The 22,327-nt window shown below is 39.1% G+C and overlaps 1 protein-coding gene across 4 annotated transcripts in view; it reads left to right on the top strand.

Moving 5' to 3' along the window:
* The window catches only part of MEIS2 (Meis homeobox 2), a 202,735-nt gene that overhangs the window by 124,341 nt on the left and 56,067 nt on the right, over positions 1 to 22,327 (top strand). For all 4 annotated transcript variants that reach the window (XM_008702265.2, XM_040620440.1, XM_040620442.1 and 1 more), the window contains exon 9: positions 18,663 to 18,739. In XM_008702265.2, coding sequence (XP_008700487.2) covers positions 18,663 to 18,739 — 77 coding nt within the window. The remainder of the gene's footprint in view (positions 1 to 18,662; positions 18,740 to 22,327) is intronic.

The following is a 22,327-nucleotide window of genomic DNA, read 5'->3' as shown; positions in this document are numbered from 1 at the left end:
AACAGTAAAAATTTTTCCATATGATTTTTTTAAGAGAGGAAGAATCACTTCAAAGTAGGGATCAAAGAAGATCTTGAATAATGGCATATCGGTCAGAATAGGCTATGTTACGCTTCCTCAACAAACAGCACCAGAATCTCAGTGGCTGGGCACACAAAGTCTGTGAGGAGTTCATGCTACCCTCTGGGGCAGCTATCCTCCCTATGCAAGCTCAGCATGTAAAGGTTCTTCCATTTTGTGGCACCTCATTTCAACAAGTACCCCCATTGCTGCAGCAAGAGAAGAGAAAGGACCTGGGGAGTTTACATCAGCAGGTGAATTCTTTAGCCCCCAAATAGCCTATGTCTCCTCAGTCACATTCATTTGTCTTGAACTAGTAGCATGGCTTTGCCCAATTCATGGGGAAGTGTGGTACAGAGGGGCTGAGAAACATAGGCTTCCGTGTGCATAAAAATCAGAAGAGAGCCTGTAGTAAGGGAGAGCATTTGAACTACCTACAAGATGGCAAATATTTTGATGGCAATAATACAGGAATAAAATGGACAGAGAAGCCAGTACGGTTCGGTTAGGATTTTACGTAAGTGTTCTGGAGTAGTGGGATGTAAGTTTGGAAAGATAGGTTGGGCCCAGAATGTGAAAGACCTTCAAATGCAGGCCAAGAATTTGGTTGTTTGCTTGTTTGTTTGTTTGTTTGTTTGTTTGTTTTTAAGGAGGGAGAGAGGGAGGAGGGGGCACAGAGGGAGGAGGAGAGAGGGACTCTTTTATTTTTAATTTAAAAAGTTTAAAAAAAAATTTATTATGATATGTTAGTCACCATACAGTACATCATTAGTTTTTGATGTAGTGTTCCATGACTCATTGTTTGCGTGTAACACCCAGTGCTCCATGCAATATGTGCCCTCCTTAATACCCATCACCGGGCTAGCCCATTCCCCCACCCCTCTCCCCTCTGAAGCCCTGAGTTTGTTTCCCAGAGTCCACAGTCTCTCGTGGTTCATTTCCCCCTATGTTTACTCCCACCTTCATTTTTCCCTTCCTTCTCCTATCGATCTCACAGCTATTCCTTATGTTCCACAAATGAATGAAACCATATGATAATTGTCTTTCTCTGCTTGACTTATTTCACTTAACGTATCTCCTCCAGTCCCATTCATGTTTCTGCAAATGTTGGGTAATCATTCTTTCTGATGGCTGAGTAATATTCCATTGTATATATGGACCACATCTTCTTTATCCATTCGTGTGTTGAAGGGCATCTCGGCTCCTTCCACAGTTTGGCTATTGTGGACAATGCTGCTGTGAACATTGGGGTGCATATGGCCCTTCTCTTCACCACGTCTGTATCTTTGGGGTAAATACCCAGTAGTGCAATAGCTGGGTCATAGGGTAGCTCTATTTTCATCTTTTTGAGGGACCTCCACACTGTTTTCCAAAGTGGTTGTACCAACTTGCATTCCCACCAACAGTGTAAGAGGGTTCCTGGGGAGAGGGACTCTTAAGCAGGCTCCACACTCAGCATGGAGCCAACACAGGGCTCGATCTCACAACCCTGAGACCAGGACCTGAGCCAAAATCAAGAGTCGGACACTTAACTGACTGAGCCCCCCAGGCGCCCCAGGAATCTGGTTTTTAATGACATGAAGCCAAGCAAGTTTCAGGAAAGGTAGGAATGATTCATGCAGTATCTAGTGTGGGTGCTGGCGGTGATTGCCAGGGCTTGACTGCAGTCAGATTTAGAGACGTGAAGACCAGTGAAAGATTTCCTTCCAAAACAGGAAGTGACAGCCAAATTCTGGTGTTCCTGGGGAAAACAAAACAGATACTATATTACTTCATCTCCTTACTTAATATGCCCCATTATTTTTTGTGTGCTCTGCTTACCTTAACCAAAATGCCTTGAAAGAACCATCATTTTTGAGACCCGTTAACAAACAAAGAAGACGCTGAATAATCACACATCGCAGAAAACAGTCATATTTAGAAACACTGGTGATACTCATGAGCATTTGAAGTGTGTGAAGGTTTTCAGTTAGGAATCAGCTGTATGAGGATGAGAGGATTAATGGAGAAAACTCCCAACTATGTAGCAGAGCAATGGAAACAAAAGATTCTGACTTGTGACTTTATTTACCCAATATGGGAATAAGTAGCTACTATATAATGTGCTTCATTATGTGCCAGATACTAGGTTTGTACTTCAGTCCTTTAAGATGACTCGTAAGACCTGAGATGGTCTAGCATCGGCTGCTTCTCTGGCCCCCTCCTTCCACGTAGACCCCCTCACCTGCTTTAGGACCCTGGTCTCCTGGCTTTCCGGCTTCCTGGCTAGCTCAGACTTCACTCAAGTCTCTTCTCAAATGTGACCTTCTCAAAATGCTCTCCCTGACTGCCCCACAGAAAAGATCGCCATCCCTAGTCACTTTCTATCTCAGTTCAGAAATGACCTTAATGAAGTTTTTCTTTATAAAACTTAGCTCCAAGCAGATTGTGTGTGTGGTTTTGTTGTTGTTGTTTATTGCCTGTCTCTTATCAGAATATAAATTCCGTGAGGTCAGGGATTCGTCTCGTCTGTTTACTACTGTATTCTCAGGGCCCGTAACAGTTTCTGGCACTCAATCATTGTTTGTTCAATTAACAAATGACTTATTTAACCTCATAAGACCTCTATGAGGTAGGCACCATTAATTTTCCTATTTTATGAGCAAAGAACCTGAATCCTAGAGTGATTCAGTAGCCTCTTCAAAGTTTCACAGTTTGGAGCCAAGATGAAAAGCCAGGACTGTCTGAGTCCAGAGCCCGCACACTCTTCTGACAACCTATACTCAGATCATAGTAATTGAAAGTTGGTGTAAAAATTGTTCTTTAAGAACCCAGACATTCAATGTACATGCTTGAACAATTTCTCTGACTTTAATATATCTTTATTGAAAACATGATAAACATTTCTATATGGACGAGAAAGTAAACTGACCCCCGCCCCCCTCTGCCCCCCTCCCCCCGCTCAAAAAAAAAGAAAGGTGTCTTGTGGAGCTAATAAAGGGTGATCTTGAAGAGCAAATTTGCTCACATGGGCCAAATGCTTCCTCCTGCAGAGTGGGCTGCTTCCCAAAGAATTAGCCTCTCTCAAAATGAATTATTAACCCCAGCATCCTGGCCAAATTCCCACTTGGATAGTCTAGGAACTGTTCAAAACTTGGAATCTATTGAAATTAGCCTGGCTTGATTGCAGTCTCTGCATTAATTGTGATATAATAGAGTTTCTCCAGAGATTTGTGCATATATTATTCTAATTTGTATAGGCTGGCTTTGTCTCTTAAATTTTTTTAGTTTCTTCTTCCCCTTATGAGATATGTCCTGAATTTCTGTATAAGTTTTTGTTTTGTTTTGTTTTGTTTTAATTTCGGTGGGTGAATAATTGTAAGCTCCTTTGCCCTTGGACTTGCCAAACCTTTTCCTCATTTGAGTGCCTAGTTAGTCTTTTGGTCATTCTAGAAGCATGTTGCAGACTTTAGCCACCAGAAGCTTCCAGATTCCCAACTCTCTTGCCCAAGTGCAGGTACAGCCTGGGAAGGTACAAGATTTATTCAGTTAAAGCTTTCTAATTGTCTTTTTCAAGTGTATGTTCCAGTGGGAGACACGTATGTATTTTAAAGTTTGAAATAACTGGTCTAATGATAGAACTATTTAGGACTGTCCTACTCATCCTAAAATTACAGCTATTAATTTCTTCAGACAATTTCGTTAAAGGATATGGGCCACTTGTTTGTCTCAGCCAAGAGCAGGCACTGCAATATCACTTGTGTTCTGGAGAGATAGGGAGATAGGAGTTTAGTTAAAACCACTGAATCATTTCCCTTAGGTCAAACTAAAACAAAGACCCTAGAAATCCATTGTGTTACGTGACTTTGATGGCAACTGTAGACCTCATATAATTCCTCAAGTCTTGCTAACATCACATGATTATTTCTTTCTCTGAGTTGGCCTTTCTTGCCTTGAGTTGGCATAGTCAAATCTCCAATGCAATGGATGATAGTAGGTAACTCCAACCATGTTTTCATATCCTATGCTTTCTCCCTAATTGATGTGAAGAATAGGAGTGAAAATGCTATTAAAAGGCAAAAAGGTATTCCGAGGAGGAAGCTGGCCTCGAAGATTTTCAGCACAAGAAAGGAAACTGAGAACTCGTGGCTTCAGTCTTTGCTTTTATTTCTCCTTGGATCACAAACAAGTGATAAGTCACTTATGCTTTCTGTGTTCACTTCTTTGTCTTTACCAAGCGAGAGGAGACAATGGATGTAAGCCATGTGTACTTACAACTTCAGCGGCTAATATTAGAAAAATGCTTTGAAAATGACAGATGGGAAGAGCTATAAATGCAATTGCTAATGGATTTATGTGCTCTCTCTCCCTCCTTCCAACCTATTTCTACCAGTAGTTTCCAAAAAATTTCCCAGGGCTCCACCTGAAGTATGACCCGATGGCACCAAAGCCCATGTGTTTCCTGAGTCGGTCGAGTGTTTCCAGAATTTACCTACATTTTAGATTTAAATGTTTACCCACAAGGGCATTAAATCATGGAAAGTGTTACTGTCTTAGTATGACAGTCCTATACTTCTGCCTAGACTATTGTTATAAGTTCTGTGGGGCTTTCTACAGGATTTTCCCCCCTATATCTTAGTCAGTATGGGCCTAGAAATATATAATTCCTTGCGGAAAAAGCAATTTTGACTTTCAATAGTGTAAACAAATTGATAGAGAGTATGCTTTTAAATCTGTAACATGCAGGAACTTCCCATCCCCTTGCCATCAGCCTCCTCCCACCTGAGTGGTTCTAACTACTAAAGTGAGAAGGTAAAAGCCTAAACACTGATATTTCTCCTGCTTCCCTTGTACGCTTGAAATGAGGCACCCCATGCTTCAGTCTCAGGTCAGGCCCTGAAAGTATTCATTCATTTATTCTTTTCCCAATTGTTTATTGAGCTTATACTGCTCTCCCAAGTACTTTTCTATGAGCTAGGCATACAGCAGTGAACAAAACAAGTGCCCATCCAAGTGCTTATTAATAAATCCATCAGATGTTTTCATACGGCATCTCTTGTAAACATCTAAATTTGTTCATAAAAAGTTAGAGGAACATTACTCCACTGGTGGTATTAATTGCTTTGCAAGAACATTATTTATCTTATGAAAGAACTTACTTTAGCAGAGAGCAAACTCCCTTAGCAATTCTACTTACAATATTTATACTTGCTATAAATTGTATTTCCAAATGTCCAGGGAGTTAAAAAAAAAAAAAAAAGTAATGTCTCCAGAGAGTGGTTCTAGGTTCTGTAACATTGTCAGCACGTCAGTCACTTAAAATGAAAAGGGAGAATGTATTCAGGAGCTCAAGGAAGAGAAAAGAGAACGTAACCAGAGAAATGTCAAAATAGCAGTCTCAATCTCTGTTTCTCCATTGCTCTACATCCCCGACTTCTGTCTAATCCAGAACCTGACAGCTCTCCATTATTGTTTGTACCACGGTACAAATATCACTCTGAAAAAATTGCACATGAGTTTATACATTCTTTATAACAGTCTATTATCAGGTCATTTCAAAATTGGCTGGTTAGGTTAGAAAAAAGATGAAGACCTTATAAAGTAGTGGCTTATACATTTTTGCCCCTGAATTTCTTTCTTTCTTTTTTTTTTTTTCTTTTTTTAAAGAGTTTATTTATTTATTTGACAGAGAGAGACAGCCAGTGAGAGAGAGAACACAAGCAGGGGGAGTGGGAGAGGAAGAAGCAGGCTCATAGCAGAGGAGCCTGATGTGGGGCTCGATCCCAGAACGCCGGGATCACACCCTGAGCCGAAGGCAGACGCTTAACCGCTGTGCCACCCAGGCGCCCCTCTGAATTTCTTTCTTGTTAGTATACACTGTATGAACATTTTATATGTCCAAATACCTGAATTGAAAAGTCTTTCCTTTAGTTTCTGCCAGGTCAGACTTGATGCTAAATGGATGCTGATTGTCAGCTGGGACTGTTCAAAGGAGGAGAGTCTAGATTTCTCCAACACCCTGGCCAAATCCAAGTCATGATCTTTTATGGGGAAGCAGAGTTGTGAGTCGGATGGTGATTTCTATGCATACTTTTGATCTCTTTGAGATAATTTTTGGTTCCTCCTATTTACCTCTTCCCCTCTCTTCTTTCTTTTTTTAAGAAAATATTCTTATTTAGATAAAGTGTAATCAACAGTTTCATGGTATATATGTATGAACAATAACCTTGGATTTTCTTAAAGATTTTCTGCTCGAATCTAAAGGCCATTTGTGGCTTATTTCTTGCCATGTGGCAATCCTTAAGTGTTTTAACTTCTTAAAAAACTAAACCCACTCAGCTTATGTTGCTATGAGGGTATATTTCCAATTACTCAAATAAGAGTATTTAAATTTTTTAGATATTTAAATAATGCATATGATTTCATTTGGAACACACGAGTAGTGAAGGTACTGTCAGAGTTTACCTCAAACTACCCTGTTTCAAATGAAAGCCTACGGTCAACTCACCTTGTGCTAAAATATTTATGTTCCTAAAAAAATAAAATAAAAAATAAAATAAAATAAAATATTTATGCTCTATGTATGATAGTAGAATATGGGTCAAACTTAAGTTCATCCGCCAAAGATATACAATACCAAGCAGGTATCAGAAACGTTAGAGGGCTCTGTCCATGACGTAGAAAAGTCAGCGGCGATATCCGAACTATTGACCAGGCAACAATCAGAAACAATGCTCAACTAATTAGATGCTGGCCATACTGGTCATACTAGTTGAATTCAGCTACATTAAAGGGTTGTCCTTTTTAAAGTCCAGTTTTTGTGGAGACAACCATTTTCAGGGCTTCTTAAATCCTTGTAAGAAATATTTTTGTGCAAAGAATAGAATTATTTGTTTCTAAGAACGTAAAGATAGGTCATCAATTTCTAATACACAGATCAGGAGGAACAAGACGTAGCTATCACTTTCTATAAAGTCTTATCACTTAATCGATTAGAAAATAAATAGCCAATTCCATAATTTCACATATTCATATTTTTAATATGTTCCTCATTATTCCTCTCTTTTATCCAAGTTGATAAGCAGATGAAACATGGTAGAAAGGTAAATAGAAAAACACTTTCTGCTGAGGTCGACTTGGCTACCCAGGCCGAGAGTAACCTTTTCTCAATATTTTCTGATTTGCTGTCCCAGTTAGGAAGAAAGTAGCCCCATATAATATTTAAGTAAGCTATAAATATATATTAGCATCTATTCTTATTCTTTTGTCATGAAATTGTTTTATTTGTGTGTCTATATTTTCTTTTGGTCCACAAGTTTCTAATTCATTTGGATTTACTCAGCATAGCATTTAGTATGGTGGTAAAAGGTGAAATACTATCAAATGATTTGATATTTCAATATTTGATCACTTTTATCTTGAATGAGTCAATAAATATCCAGAGTCATGAAGACGGGTATTTTTATGTGCATACATATTTTCTCATTTAGTTTGGTTAGGACATGGATTAGATAGTTGATGATCTTCTGTAATTACCCGAAGAAACATATTCATAAGTGTGTCGAAAGACATTTTAAAGGTGTTCTAGTTACTGATGACTTGATTTGCTCGAAACCCAAATTGGAAACTCACAAAGTGATTGTTTTCATCTGCTTAGAAACACTTTATATGTAAAGTATTTGCGTGTTTGAAAGGTTGGGTGAAATAGTAAGGAGCCGTGTATGCACCAAGACAGATCGGTGCGGCGGTACCTTGTTCTGTCCCCATCTTGATTCAGTTAACTTTCACTAAACAGGCTGCTTTAAAAAAGGGAAGGAAAAACAACTTGATAAGATAAAACTATGGGGAATTCCAAAATAAATATTGCTAACTGACCTTTTTTGATGGCCCACTAATAGTTTTCTTACTAGGATATGAGTTGGTTGCTTTCTTTACCAGTACAGTAGATAACTAAGGTAAACATTTGGGTAATATCTTTGACTTTTTTGTATTCTCTGGACTATAATGATCTTTCTCCCATGTTTTTAAAAATCATATAAACTCTAAAACATTTTAAGAACATGGGATTATAATTAAACAGGAAAAAAGTCAGGGTTTTTTATTTTTGTTTTTTTAGCCCACCTGCCCCCCCCGTTTTAGAGTATACATCTAAGTATATCGTAGTATCCAGCGCTCACTTATATGCAAAAAGTAGCTCTGTGTAACAGTAAAAGAAGCCAGTTTGGAACCTCTGAACCACGTTTCTAATGCCAGTGTTCTACACAGTAGTGTTTTATCTTGGTGCACTATAAAATGAGAGAATTAACTCTTAGGAGGTCTGATTCCTTGTTGCCACCCTGATTGAAACCTTCTCCATAATCTGGTGCAAGAAATGGTCATTCGCTATTAAGGTTCTCTTTTGTAACCACTTCTGCCCACCATTGGAAGTCATTCCTTTAGAGCTACTTTCTTTTTATTTTTGTGACTTTTTAACTTATCATTAACCCCATTCTCTTATCCTGTACTCTGAGATGAGCAAGAAGATAATATCCACAACATTTCCATTGCTTACTCTAGAGATAATAACCCTTTCAAAAAAAAAGATAACCCTCCATTTCATTAAACAACAACTTCCTTTTTAAATCTATGGTAGCTTTCTCTTGTCACGTTGGACTTCCAGTACATTCTTAAGGTAAATCCGACAACATTATTTATAGCATAATCCATGCAAAGAAAAATAGACTAAACATACTGGAATTGTTTTCTATAGCTTGTAAATTGGCTTAATAATTCTTCGAGATGTACCCCACTTTTTTATCCATATTTTTTCATGTTATTAAAGAAATGTAATAGACTAATCACTAATCCTCATTTCCTTCTAACTCAGTCTCATATGGCACTGTGTCTGGACCTGTTAAGTAGGATTGCTCTCATAAGATTAGATACAAGTATCTCTGTTGTCTAGACATTATATAACTCTCTACCAAGTACTTCAGATCCTTGTTTTAAAGCAACCCCTTAGCCTCTTTAACAAGAAGAGATATAAAATGTTAATGAAAAGTCCCATGCACTTCTTTTCTACAGCTTCTCAGTGTCACCATCTGAATTTGCCAATTTCTACCCCGTTCTCTACATATATAAAATTTTACTCTTGTTTTAAATAAGAGGTGGTTTTCATTGTTTCGCGTGTGATGCCATAACTTTGCACGTCTCCTTCCTTAAATCTCCCTTCTCATTTGCTATCCACCCTTTGCCTCCACCGACTTCTCTCTCAGTTCAAAATAGTATTTTTACTTTGCAAAGAATGTATTTGCTTGCATTCTCAAACTTGATTAATTCAACATGCAGTTCTTGCTGCCTCTTGCATGCTGGGCTGTGAACTAGATTCTGGAAGTCAAATGTGCAGAGCTGGTCTCTGCTCTCAAGGGGCGTAGAGTCTAATAGGAGAGGTAGACAAATAAGCAAGTATTTACAATGCAGTGGCGTGGCATAAGGGGGAAGTGTAGGGTGATGTAAGAACATGTAGAAATGGGTGTTAAGTAATTTACAGGATAAAATCTGGCTATTGGTATCCACAATTTCTAGGTAGAAATGATGTTCCATACGAAATGTTCTTTGAGATTATGTAAGCATGAAATTTCTTCTTGCTGGGGAAACCAGGGATGTCTTAAAAAGGGGAGGAGGCCAGGCCAACAAGGTTTAGGCAAGTCCCTTTCTCCTCAGTTGACCTCAGTTTTGTTAGACACAAAATAAGAAAGTTTGAATGAGATGACTCTAATGTCTTTTCTAGTTCTAAAACTCTGAGTCTGTAAGTTTTTCTTTTTCAGTTCACTGAAAAATCTAAACAGCCCAAACCTGTTTTGAAATCTATTTCAACAAATGATCCATAAAATAAACACAAAATTCAATTTTTTGGAAAAGTGGTCTGGCTATAGAACTGAGTGGTCCCATAAAATATTAATTTGGTCATAGTGTGGAAATGTGAAATGATCGTTAAATGAGTCAAGGCCTTATCTGTGGCCTTTGGCTCATTTGGTAAGATTACCCATTAGCCATGTAGGCAGTGTAACACGCATGGCCAAGCAGTTCATGGGAGCGTCCTAACAAATGTTAAATAAAAATTATCTTTCTCTAGCCTTAGGAATATATTTCTGTTATTTTCAAAAGAAGACTGAGCTCAGCTTTAAAGTCTCAGTCAACAGGAAAATAATTATATCCATCGCGCTTAAAATCCTGACTCCTATCTGCAAATGTTTTATAATATGTTTTCCTGATACTTTTTATGTCTTTTTGGAAATTTAGAAATAGAATGGGGGCAGGTAGGGGGTGACACCTGGTTGGCTGAGTTGGGAGACCAAGGCAACTTGGGATTTGGGGGGTGTAAGTTCAAGCCCCAGGTTGGGTGTAGAGATAACATAAAAAATAAAACTTCAAAAATTAAAAAAAAAAATTTAAAAAAGTAGAATAGGTGTTGGTGGTATCTAAGTTTCACTTAATTTCATCACTCCTGCCCATATGAACTGCTTCTAATACCACTAGGATATGTATATGTAACATTTCCTCTTGAAGATGCAAAAAGTGTTTCTACTTTGTCCCAAGATACTTACTTTTTTTTCTTTCGGTCATTAACTTTGGTTTCATAAGAAATTCCTTCTTCATTTTTTTATTTTATCTCTATCTTGATAATAATAAATTTAATAACTGTTCTTAAAATCTCCGGATGATAATCCATCAGGCTCATTCAGTATTCCTTTAGCTTATCTACCGGAGAGAGAGCACTTTTCTTTTTTGCTCCTTTTAATGAGGCCTTCCTACCATGGCTCTAAATATCAACCAAACATGTTAATCTCTCAGGATCTGGCTATTATTAAAAAATCTCTCAAACATTTCTGAATTTTAAAACATGTGATTATTATAATTCAATCTATTTACTTCCATGTGGACTCAAATGAAAATGAATCTCCTGAAATAGCCATATTTTCTTCATCCCAAATATACATGTGGCATAAAAAAACAAAACAAAACAAAACCCAACTAACTAATTTAAATCTGGAATCTGGGTTTCCATGACACCAAACATCTGGATGAAAAGTGAAAAATTTAGTAGATGTTTTCAAATATCCAAATATCGTGTCATTAAAACAGTTAAATGACTGAATCTTTCCATTTTTATCCGAGTACTTATGCTTCAAATACGTAGAACCATCAGTCCTTTCTAGTAGGAAACATTATAAATTTCAGAAGCAATGCCTCACAGACAGGGATGTATTGAGCACTTATTATGTGGGATTGACTCTTGCTAAGTGCGTTTAATCTTGACCTTTGTCCTCAAATGATTTGCAGTGCAACAAAGGATCTAACACAAGTACACAGATATACATAAAAAACAGTGTGGAGCAAATAAAAACACAAGAGAGAAGGAGAGAAAGCGCTGTGAAATTTTTGGGGAGAGTGACTACTTCTGGCTGGAGAGGATTTTCCAATGGATTCAGTGTTTGGACTGGCCATGATGGCCATACCAGAATCATGGAAATGGAAAGGAATGTTGTGAAATGCACTCTCCTTCGGCAGCTGGGAATTCTACTGAAATAAAATAACCCTAAATTAGCTGGATGATTGCAAAAGTGGTGTCATTTTGCATTATCACAGCCTTTGGTTTCTGTAAGGTTTTTGAGTCTTAGGTATTTTGATTAGTAAATTTCTATCCTTGCCCTTAAGAATTTCAACTTGACACAAGAAACATACTGAAACTTCCTCTCTGTTTGGTCATTTTAAGAAACACCCTAAGAATTCTACCTCATACTTTGCCTTTCTAATTTAAATTTTAAAAAATTCTGGGTTTTATATACATTGCATGCTTAAACCTCTGTCTTCCAAGCTAGGCCATTTTTTAATTTATTGGGATCACAACTCTGATAAACTTTTTAAAAAATCCCAATCCTCAAGATTTTTGTCGTGTTTAATCAGAGTCTGCAGGCATAGATGAAAGCAAAATGGTTCGTTTCTTTTCTCTTCTTCCCTTCCCCCTCCCCCTCCTCCTCCTCCTTCTTTTTCTTCTTCTTCTTCACAACAAATAATCATTTTTAGCTAGAGGGGGTAAAGGAATACACCGGGGAGATTCCAGGTAATCTAAGTTGTGCCAGGTGTATGAGTCAGGACTAATTTATTGGCTCAAGTAACTGGAAGGTAAAAGGAGCTAGTTTTAGGTAAAGCTGTATCCAAGTGCAGAAATAATGTCAGGAATCGATTCTTCATTGGCTCTGCTTTTGTCTGCATGGGCTTCACCCTCAGTCAGGCTTTTCCATTTCGGTGGCAACAATGGCCTCAGCGACTCCAGGCACATATTCTACTGACTGAGTAACCCCTGTGAAAAGAGAATGCTTTTGAATGACAGTCTAACTGACTCCCATTAGCCTAACTTGGGTTTCATTTTCAATGCAGCCGGAATGATTAACTATGTTGATTGACTAAGCCTGGTCCTTTGGCCACCCCTGAACACATTCCTAAAGTAAAATCAGGGCACTATTACCAAAAGAAAAGGGAAAGATACTTCAGTGAGAAACGTTAATGTTAAAGTGGGAAAAACCGCCACTAAATGTCGAGAGAGCAGGTGGCTATCCCATCTTTTACCACTGCCTGTTTCCATGACGGGGCGTATGTTACTTAAGCCTGTGAGTCTTGGCTTTCCCATCTACATAAGTTGGTTCCAGACCATAGTTCTATCTAAAGACCTTTTTATTCTACGATTTTGTGGTTCTGATCTCAAGAACTCAGGACAGAGATAAGGGGACCTGCAGAAAATGAAGACATTTACAAATAGTAACATAAAGCAAGAGATACATCGTGTTTCCTGTAGAAGTGCTTAGGGTAGAAACAGGAGGTGAGTTTGGCAGTGGAAGAGCGAAGGGTTTGTAGTGCAGCCTGAAGTAGTGATTAGAAGCTCAAGACAATTTGAGAGAGAGAGAGAGAGAATGTGTGTGTGTGTGTGAGAGAGAGAGAATCACTAAGATTCACCATTAACCATCACAAACTTTATTATAATCTCTATAGATATTTCACAACCCATATAAAGCTTTGTTAACCTCTTCATCTTACCTTACAGAGACTGGATTCCAGGCACGGTCTTATTCAAGGTGACAGAACAGCTTGGCTGAGAACTTGTGTCTGGTTTTTTGTTTGGTTGGGGTTTTTTCCCCCCATTTTTCCTACAAATATTTAGAGATACTCCGATGGAGTTGGGGAGAATTACAAAAGTTTAAAAAACGCGGGGCTTTACTCTCAGGAAGTTAAACTTAATGAAAACAAAATAGATAAATAAGACATGACAATGAAAGGCTTAAATTATAAATACCAAGTAAATTGCAATATGAATTTAGTGGAAAGGAGATTACCTTCAACTGTGAGGATGTGATGGGTTTTAAATATCTTGTTTCTTGTTTTATGTGAAAATGTTATTTGTAGCATACATTCTAGTCATAGCATAGGATTTTTTGTTTACATAAGGAAAAGATGTTAAATTAATGGCCACTGAATAAATTTGATATTCCAGAAAATGCTCTTGTTTATTCAGGAGTTAAATCTTTAGCACCTCTACTTGTACCCAGTTCAGTAAGCATAGTCCTAGAGAAATAAGGGATATTTACCCAATACAGTTTGTAGTTTTATTTTTTTTAATTTGTATTTTATTTTTTATTTTTTTTAAGATTTTATTTATTTTTAAAAAATATTTTCTTTATTTATTTTGAGAGAGAGAGAAAGGGAGAGTGCACAAGCAGGGGGGAGGGGCAGAGGGAGAGAGAGAAGCAGACTCCCTGCTGAGCAGGGAGCCTGATGTGGGACTCCATCCCAGAACCCTGGGATCATGACCTGAGTCAACTGAGCCACCCAGGCGCCCTACCCAATGCAGTTTTATTGTCCACCTCAGGTAAATTGCCTGCGGGGTTCCATATATGAGTGACATCATCAAAATCTAAGTCACCTGGATGAACTCTACAGAGCAAATAGTGTCTTGGAGGGGATTGAGGAAAGGGAAGCAGTCACCAGAGTGATCAGTTTCCAACTAAGACCCTGCTCAACAAATTCCTTCATTGTTTGTCTTAATGGTTACACTACATCATCACAGAAGTCATTTGGCAAATTGGACATTGTGCTTCAAAGAGCTCATCTAGTAAGCTTCATAGGCCAGCAAGTGAGTCAAACTCATTGGGTAGGGAAGTAACTTAAGAGGCAGGACTGGTCCTAAAGATGTCCTGCTTTTAAAAATTATCTAGTCCGAGGGGCACATGGGTGGCTCAGTCCATTAAGCGTCTGCCTTCGGCTCAGGTCATGAGCCCAGGGTCCTAGGATTGAGTCCCACATTGGGCTCCTTGCTCAGCAGGAGTCTGCTTCCCCCTCTGCCCCTGCTTGTCACTCTCTCTGCTTGTTCTCTCTCTGTGTGTCAAACAAATAAATAAAATCTTTAAAAAAAAATTATTCAGCCAGAGTTACTATAACATAAAAGAATATCTAACTTTATAAAAATGTTAAATTACTGTGGCATTTAAAAAATACAAAGTATATGAATTAATTACAATAAATTATAATTAAAAAAGTAATAGTCCTTGAAACCGTTGTTTGAAGCAGTACACAGAGAGACCGTACAGGTATCTATAAACAGAGAGTAAACGCTTCTACCCCATGCCCTACATACACAAACCATTATCAGTGTGTGTTTTTCCAGATGTTTTCTTGCACTACCGGGACAGATCTATACATATATAATTAATCTATTTACGTATCTATTTTACAAAACGTCATAATACATGTTCTACAGTTTGCTTTTTTTCGCTCAACAATATCTGGGAAAAACTTTTTCATGAGAACCTCACATTTTATTAACTATGATTCAGTTGATAAGTAGCTTATTTCCAGTTTTTCACCCTTCCAAATACTACCGTTTTCATTTATCCTGTATTTCTAATTCATGAGATGATTAGAAATACTGCTGGAAGTATTCTTAGACATCAGTCCAAGTCCTTTCGACATAGAATTAAATTCATGATAGATCATCTCCAGGTTGGACATTACTGGGGAGGGATTAATCACAAAAGAAGATTATTATTAAGTGGTTTCATCCAAAAACTGTTTCAGTGATGTTTTCCAAGGATATTGTGGCTCCGTTTCCATGTTCTTGATAAACCAGGTTAACCTCAAAAGGAGAGAGGGGGAGAAGGTCTAACTAAGGTTAGTATCTTGAATAAAGATAATATCTTACTTTCAAACGAGTGTTTAGGGAAAAGGGGGGGGCAATTAAAAATATTTTCTGTCTACACTGGGTCGTGAGCCATACATGTCTTATTACCTTTTTGAACAGTTGTCAGTTGATATTCAAAGTAAGCGGATCCTTGCGACTCACTTCTCTTCAACAGTGGCTTTAGAACTATTTTGGGATGTGAAAAACTTTGACCTATGCTGGGTCTTTCTTGATGAAGGAAATCATCATCGTCGCTATTATGTTACGGTGTGTGTTCTTAAAAGGAAATCGAGCCACCCCTGGGCCACTGGACCAGAGCGGGTTGGCCCCCAACAGTGAACAGACTAAACTCCAGCTTTAGTCCAAGAATATGGAAACTGACAACAAATTATTGCTTGTGGTCTCCTTCCAGTTTTCAAGTGCAAACATACCAAAGTTTATTTTAAATTTGAGCCAGTCAGACATTTAGTAATATACATCAAAGAAGAAGTGAAGGCTTCCCATGTTTATTATTTCAATATGATGTCTGTTCTAATAAAGTAGAGGAATGCATATGACAGACCATGTAGTAGAAATTCTCTCGTTCTACAGTTAGGCCTTAAATATATACATATATTTGTAAATTAATCCAAAACACATTGCCATGGTTCCAGTTCCTCTGAAAGCTGATTGTTTTCCATCCCTTTTTTAATTTTAGAAATATAGTGGCTGACTGCCAGAACACTTTCAGATAAACAGTCCACTCCATGTATAAAAGGGGCATAGAATCACGAATGTTCAAAAACCACAGAACGTTATTTAAATAAGTTAAAGTTATTATGGTCTTCCCTATTAATTAAAAAAAAAAGCCATCTGTGCAAGGTGAATTTTGGTAAGGTCCCAATTTTTTTAATGATTGTGGATGGAATTTGCAACTGCTCTCATAGTGGAATGAAAGTGCGGCTCAGGGATTCCCAAGCTAAGATGTACTGTTTATGTAATTTTGTGGTCATTTGACTAAATTTCTAATAAAACACTGGAAAGAATTCTGGTTATTTGATCAGAATTTACAGTCCTACTTGAAGGCATTGGCTTTCCACTCACATCAGCTTTCTACACTTCTACTTCCTTAACGTCCTAAACCTTTACTTCATCTAAACCTTCTGTGTGTGTGTGCACGCACGCGCGTGTGCGTCTGCCTCCGTCCCTCTTTTTCACACACACACACACACACCCACAACACCCATGTCTTGTTAGACCTGCCTTGAGCAAATGCATCCAACAGTGAGCAAGACTGAACACACCAGAGAGAAAACACCACGTAAGGAAACAACACGCTGGATGACGTCACTGATGCGTATCTATGCGCTCTTGCAATGAGTCCTCGTTTTCCTTCTTGTGACTTGAACATTTCCGTTCCATCTTCCGTCATTTCCATATAGGGACAGTAACCTAAGAAACCTAAGGTTTCAAAATCTTAGAGGGACAAAAAGTCAAAAGGTGCACCTCCCTCGAATTTGGCAGGAAAATGCTATGACAAGAAGGATCTGGGGATTGTTTTTGGTCATTTTGCCCCAACCACTGTTTTCAGTCAATTAAAATTTGTACCCTCGGCCTTTTCCAGTTTGAAGCCACCCGGGCGTCTGTGATGAGCAATCCTTCTTGTTTGGGCAGTCATTCATTATCTCCATTACCAACAGGAGAATAGAGGACAATTACATTGTTTGGACGAATCCGAGTGCTAGGAAGAGTATTTGTCGTGGCGACAGAGTACCGCACCTGACAGGCAGGGATTGATGGCCAGGAATGAGTGCGAGTGGCCGAAGCAGCCCTCATAGGATGCAAATTACTGACTGTGGATTCCAATTTATCCTGTTCATTTTTCTTGCCCGTGCTGAAGACCATTAGTGGTTTTTGAAGCAGTGAAGGGGTCATTACTAATGTGGGTAGGCTCGAAGCAGGAGGGGGAAGGAGGGGAAAAGCCTTCTGTAATTACACAGCTTTCAGGAACAGGCTGGAGGCCCTAGCCAAAAAAGTGTCAACACCTCGCAATCAGAAAAATTTATTTTCATTTTATGCTTAACCCATATTAACTCAACATTATCATCTTTCTTTGTTAACATTTGCAGAATATTAAAAGCCTGGCTTCCATATTAATACAAATCTGGTTAACCCCTTTTGCCGTACAGGGGATTTTGTTTAACCTAATGGCATCTGGGTTTGCTAATAAGGAATCGTGCACGTTTTGGATAATGCAGACTATTATAGAAGATGAAATACCTAAAGAATAAAATTTTAGATGATTGAAAAACACACATTCTCTCCAACTCTGGGGTGATTAGAATGCTCTGGATGGAATATTCTGTTGTTCCTAATGTCACCCTTTAATGACGTTGATGGGACATAATATTAAAGGCTTCCTAGTTTATGAATGACGTTGACATGCCGGATAAAAGTTTACTTTTCTGTTTAAGAAAACCAGTGAATTTAGAGCAGGGACCTCTCTAGAGGCGTGTTTTATAATTATGTACGTGCAACTGCAGTGTCTCTTAAAGTGAGTGCGTGATTCTACAATAACAATCCTTGAATTCAGAATGATGGAGGAAAGCGGTCGGTGATGGGAGGGGGTGGTTCAGTGCAAGTGTTGATGAGCCGTGATGGGAAGTAAAGAACGAAAAAGCACTGAAACCCATGGCTTCGTTTGCTGATTGCCATACCAGAAGGTCAAAAGTAAAATTTCTATATGAAGCCTGGCACGTCATTGACTCCTTTTGATGTGTGGTCATCGTGTGTGACCCATTGTGTTAATGCAGAGCAGTAACCAGTAAACACAAGTGCATCTCCCACTGTCCTTGAAAGGAGTCAACGTAAATACGGCCAGTAAACTCTGTTACAATCGGAGCCGTTGCTGTGGCTTCTAAGAAGCGTAGTGATTATGTACTATCTCACTTTCCAAACTTCTGCTGTCAATAACCTCAGATTCACTAGGAAATAACGATTATATTGGCCATCTCACGAAGATGACTTAGGATAAGGGCTTCACGTAGGATTTCGAGGCAGTAGAGTAAAATGGCCCTGAAACTAGTTCTCTTAGTGTAACTGAAGTGATTGCAGATAACCAAAAATCTGATGCCATCACGAAAGTGCTTTCCAGCCCTGACCGGCTGAAGCAATTGAGTAACTGAAAACACTTTGCTTCTTACTGCCGGCCCTCCAACGTGTGGCAGAAACGAGGGGGCTGCTAATGCCGGTTTTTGGATTCTTGTCCCTGCCTCTATTTTTCTACACATGATTAAAAAAAAAAAAAAAAAGCCTCGATTAGGAAAATCAAGCCATAGACTAAAGAAATCACAAACAGTGGTTTCATTCTTAGAAGTAAGTGAGTCTTTCTTAACTTCTGATACATCTTTTAAAACATTTGTTTTTCCATTAGCATCCGTACCCTTCCGAAGAACAGAAGAAACAGTTAGCGCAAGACACAGGACTTACAATCCTCCAAGTAAACAACTGGTGAGTGACCCAAAAATCAATGTCTTTCTCCCATGGCTGAAATAAGATTTCTAAATAACTGTTTTCTCTTTTGTTTCTGAAACCAATGAAATTGAGGAGGGTAACGTCTGTGTTTCTGCCCTGAGGTGTGAAAGTAGTGGGTAGGGGACGAAAAGGTACATGGTGGCTTTAAGATGTGTTCCTCTTTCTCTCCTCCTCTCCACCTCACTTTTCCCATCGCTGATGCTTCCAAATTCTCCAGCTGAACCACACATTCTTGTTCAGGTCATTCGTATTGAAAAGAGTGACTGTGGGCTTTTTTCTGTGTGTGTGTGTGATTGTGTGTGCAGTCCTTGTATGGAGTTATCAGCTCTGGGAAGGTTTCTTTTGTCTAGACTTTGAGGGGTGATGTTGATGCAGGCTTTTTAGCATTTCCTAATAGAAATTTATTTACCCTAATTTTTTTTTTTTTAACACAGGGGAAAAAAAGGTTTTCCCAGTTTGAGCTTTGCGATGTGACAGATTACTCCTGTGTGGTGCATGGCCCATCACCCTTTGTATGTGGCTTAGAGGGTAACTGAGAAAAAGGAGGGGCAGAGGATTAAATAAAATGATCACAGTGGCCAAGAAATGATATAGGAATTACTTATCAAAATACTGGCCCAGGTTTTATCGGCAGCTTAATTTTGTTCAGTACATTCTTGGGGTGATGTTCAGATTAATTGAACTGACAGTTCCCTTTCAAAATTCAGGGAAAGTATTTGCACGGATTTCAGGCCTTATACAAACTTAATTACATGGAACTCCATTTTATCATTCTAATTCCATGTAGCAGAGGTTGTATTTACAAATGAGAAGTCTCTGCCTTTATTCACAGCTTTCCTTAATATATTTATCAAAGCAGGTTCATTTACAAAGTGCCCTATCTGTGGGATACAGGCAGGCAGACATTAACAAAGCTTTTAGGTTTATCAGGCTCGCTGCCTGATGAGCCACCCGAGGGTCAATTGATTTTGTGGTTCTGTGATTCATTTTTTTCTCATTTTTCTAGGATCACAATGAGAGACATGCTTGGAGAATTAGCCAGTTTGTCTGCCTTATCTGTCAGGCAATTTTTTTTTTTCCCAGGGAAGTCAAGCTACTTAAATTGGCCACAGGAACTGCCGTTATCTGACTTTAAAGCACCCTATAGTGTGGATAGCATTTCAATTACACCAGTAACCAAAGCTTAGCTGCAGCCCTTTTCATGCCTAGTGCTGTACAGAAGGTGATGTGCCTACCTACGGAAGCAGAAAATTGAGTTGCCTTGCTTCTGTCAGGGTGATTAATGCAGAAATAAACTGCTAACCTGAAAAGAAAGGCAGAAAGAAAGGATAGACAATACAGACTTGAATTCACTTTAATTTTCTTCTAAAGATTGGAACTATGTACACTGAAAGATACCCTTTAGACCAACAACTTGGGATAAAGGCTATGAGCTCCTGACGGGCATGTGTATGTGATTATATGTTGATACGAGCCTCCTAGTGTAAATACATAGAATATACGTCCACATCTATAGTCCATTTTATGTTCCCCGCACAAGCTACCGGGGGTCTAAAATAGGAAAAATAAATACGCTCTCTGTTAACTGCAGGAAACTTCTTCACCCTGCACGTTATTTGATAACACACTGGTGACCAAACTCAGCAGCTCCATAGTCAGCGGTCCTTCATGCAGTTAATATTGCTTTAGAATCGTCATTTTTGTACACGTGGGGCAAGTTGAGGAAGGTGGTGATGGGCGTGTTTGAGAGAGACGGAGTCTTTATGCGCGGAGATTCGGCATTGACATTTGATGCTCTTCTTGAACATACTGTCCCATATCATACTTTCCCTGTACTTTTTGATGTAGTCATTATACTTCAAGAGCGAAGAAGCTGGAGTCCTGCATCTAAACAGGAGCGTTTCTCACAATCAGACACCTGGTGGGAACCTGGAAAGAGCACCCTTATTTTCTGAATTCCACTGAGCCCGGAGGCACGTACGAGGAGTTCTGTCGGTGTGATAGTTTAGGGGTCTCGTTTCTCTATCATTTGAGCCGTATTTGCTGCAGAACGCCCAGGGTTAGGATGTGACAGTCTGTCGCTCGGTAGACTTTCCATAATGTGGCATAAACGTTGACACCTACGTCTCTACAAAATAATTCCATGTTCCTAATTTTCACACTTCCATCTGAAAAACCCTATAATCCTGCCCCGAGGTCCAATTCTTAGTTAACGGCTACTGTAACTTTGATAATAAGGTGTGACTCATGAGGATAGTATAGCAAATAGCTTGAAAAGACTACCAAGAATTTCATATAGGGATCGAGTGTCTGGGGATTTCACAAAGACGTTTAAACGAGATCACCGGTGACTTCAGTACGTTTCGAAACTGTCTGATGCCTTGATGAAGTCAGCTTCGAAACCGAGAAAGCTATCCAGCCTAATTTCAAAGGCCTTCATAATCACTGTCCTTAAGTGCTAAGTGACGTCTAAGAGACCTGGTAACAGTGGGCTCTAAGCTATTTCTCCAGGCCCTGAGCGCTCTCAGCCAAAAAGCACAGGGATCAGAGGGTAGTTCCCCAAACCTCATTCTGTCAGCTCTCCTTGGAAATAAGACCCACTCCTCTGATTAAGACCAGGATGTTAGGCTTGTGTCCTGTGAGGCTTGTACCCAAAGAGTTAGGAATAGTCTAGAAAGCACACAAATCACAAGATCGTGGATGACTGCTGTTCTAGTTGGGTTTCTCATGTACTTCTTGAAATACAAAGGCCAAGCAAGGTCAGGGTGGTTCAGTAGCGCTGTAACATCACGTCCACATCCAGAGTAACAAGCAGTAGAGCCCGGCTCCACGCACCTGACAAGAGCAAGAAGCAGTAAAAACAGACCTGTTAAGAGCAGTAGGCAATTTTAGAACAAATAAGCAAAAAGGAAGTTTAGGAGATAATTAAGGGAATTACAGATCGTTTTATCCTAGCAGTCAGGGTTAGGAATAATCGTAATGGGCTTTGCCAGTGTATTTACACTAGGGAGGATGCAAACAGTGGTGATACAACCAAATCAAATGTGATTGCAGGAAAAGAGTGGAGTTTATGACACGGAGTCATTTTTTCTTCCAGTTAGCCCTCAGAAGCACCGAAAGAATCAGTCATCTAATTAAGACTTCTTTTTTTTTAAACCATGGTAACCAGCTCTTCAATGTATGTGCTTCACCGCTAAGCTAATCACAAGTGGCAAGACTGGTTTTCTCTGCTGGTTAGAATGACCAGTGTACATGCATTAGAGAAAAACAGCAGAGAAATGCATGTCCTCCAGCTGAATAACCTCCTCATGGTGGAGAAGCAAACGCGGTGTGATTTGACTGGATAGTGATTCAAGCTCGAATGGTAATATGGCTGGTGGGGAAGCGCTCAGGCTCCGGAACCGGGCTCTGGGGGGTTAAAATCCTTGTTCCATCATCTCTCAGATGTTTGACCTTGAGCAGATTCCTTAACCCATTTACGCTTTAGTTTCCTCATCTGTAAAATGGGGACAATGGGCTCCAGATCTTGTATAGTTGCGAGAATTCACCAAATGCCACAGGCTG

The sequence above is a fragment of the Ursus maritimus genome, unplaced genomic scaffold, assembly GCF_017311325.1.
Source record: "Ursus maritimus isolate PB19 unplaced genomic scaffold, ASM1731132v1 scaffold_35, whole genome shotgun sequence".
NCBI lineage: Eukaryota > Metazoa > Chordata > Mammalia > Carnivora > Ursidae > Ursus > Ursus maritimus.
This window is presented reverse-complemented; position numbering and strand designations above follow the sequence as displayed.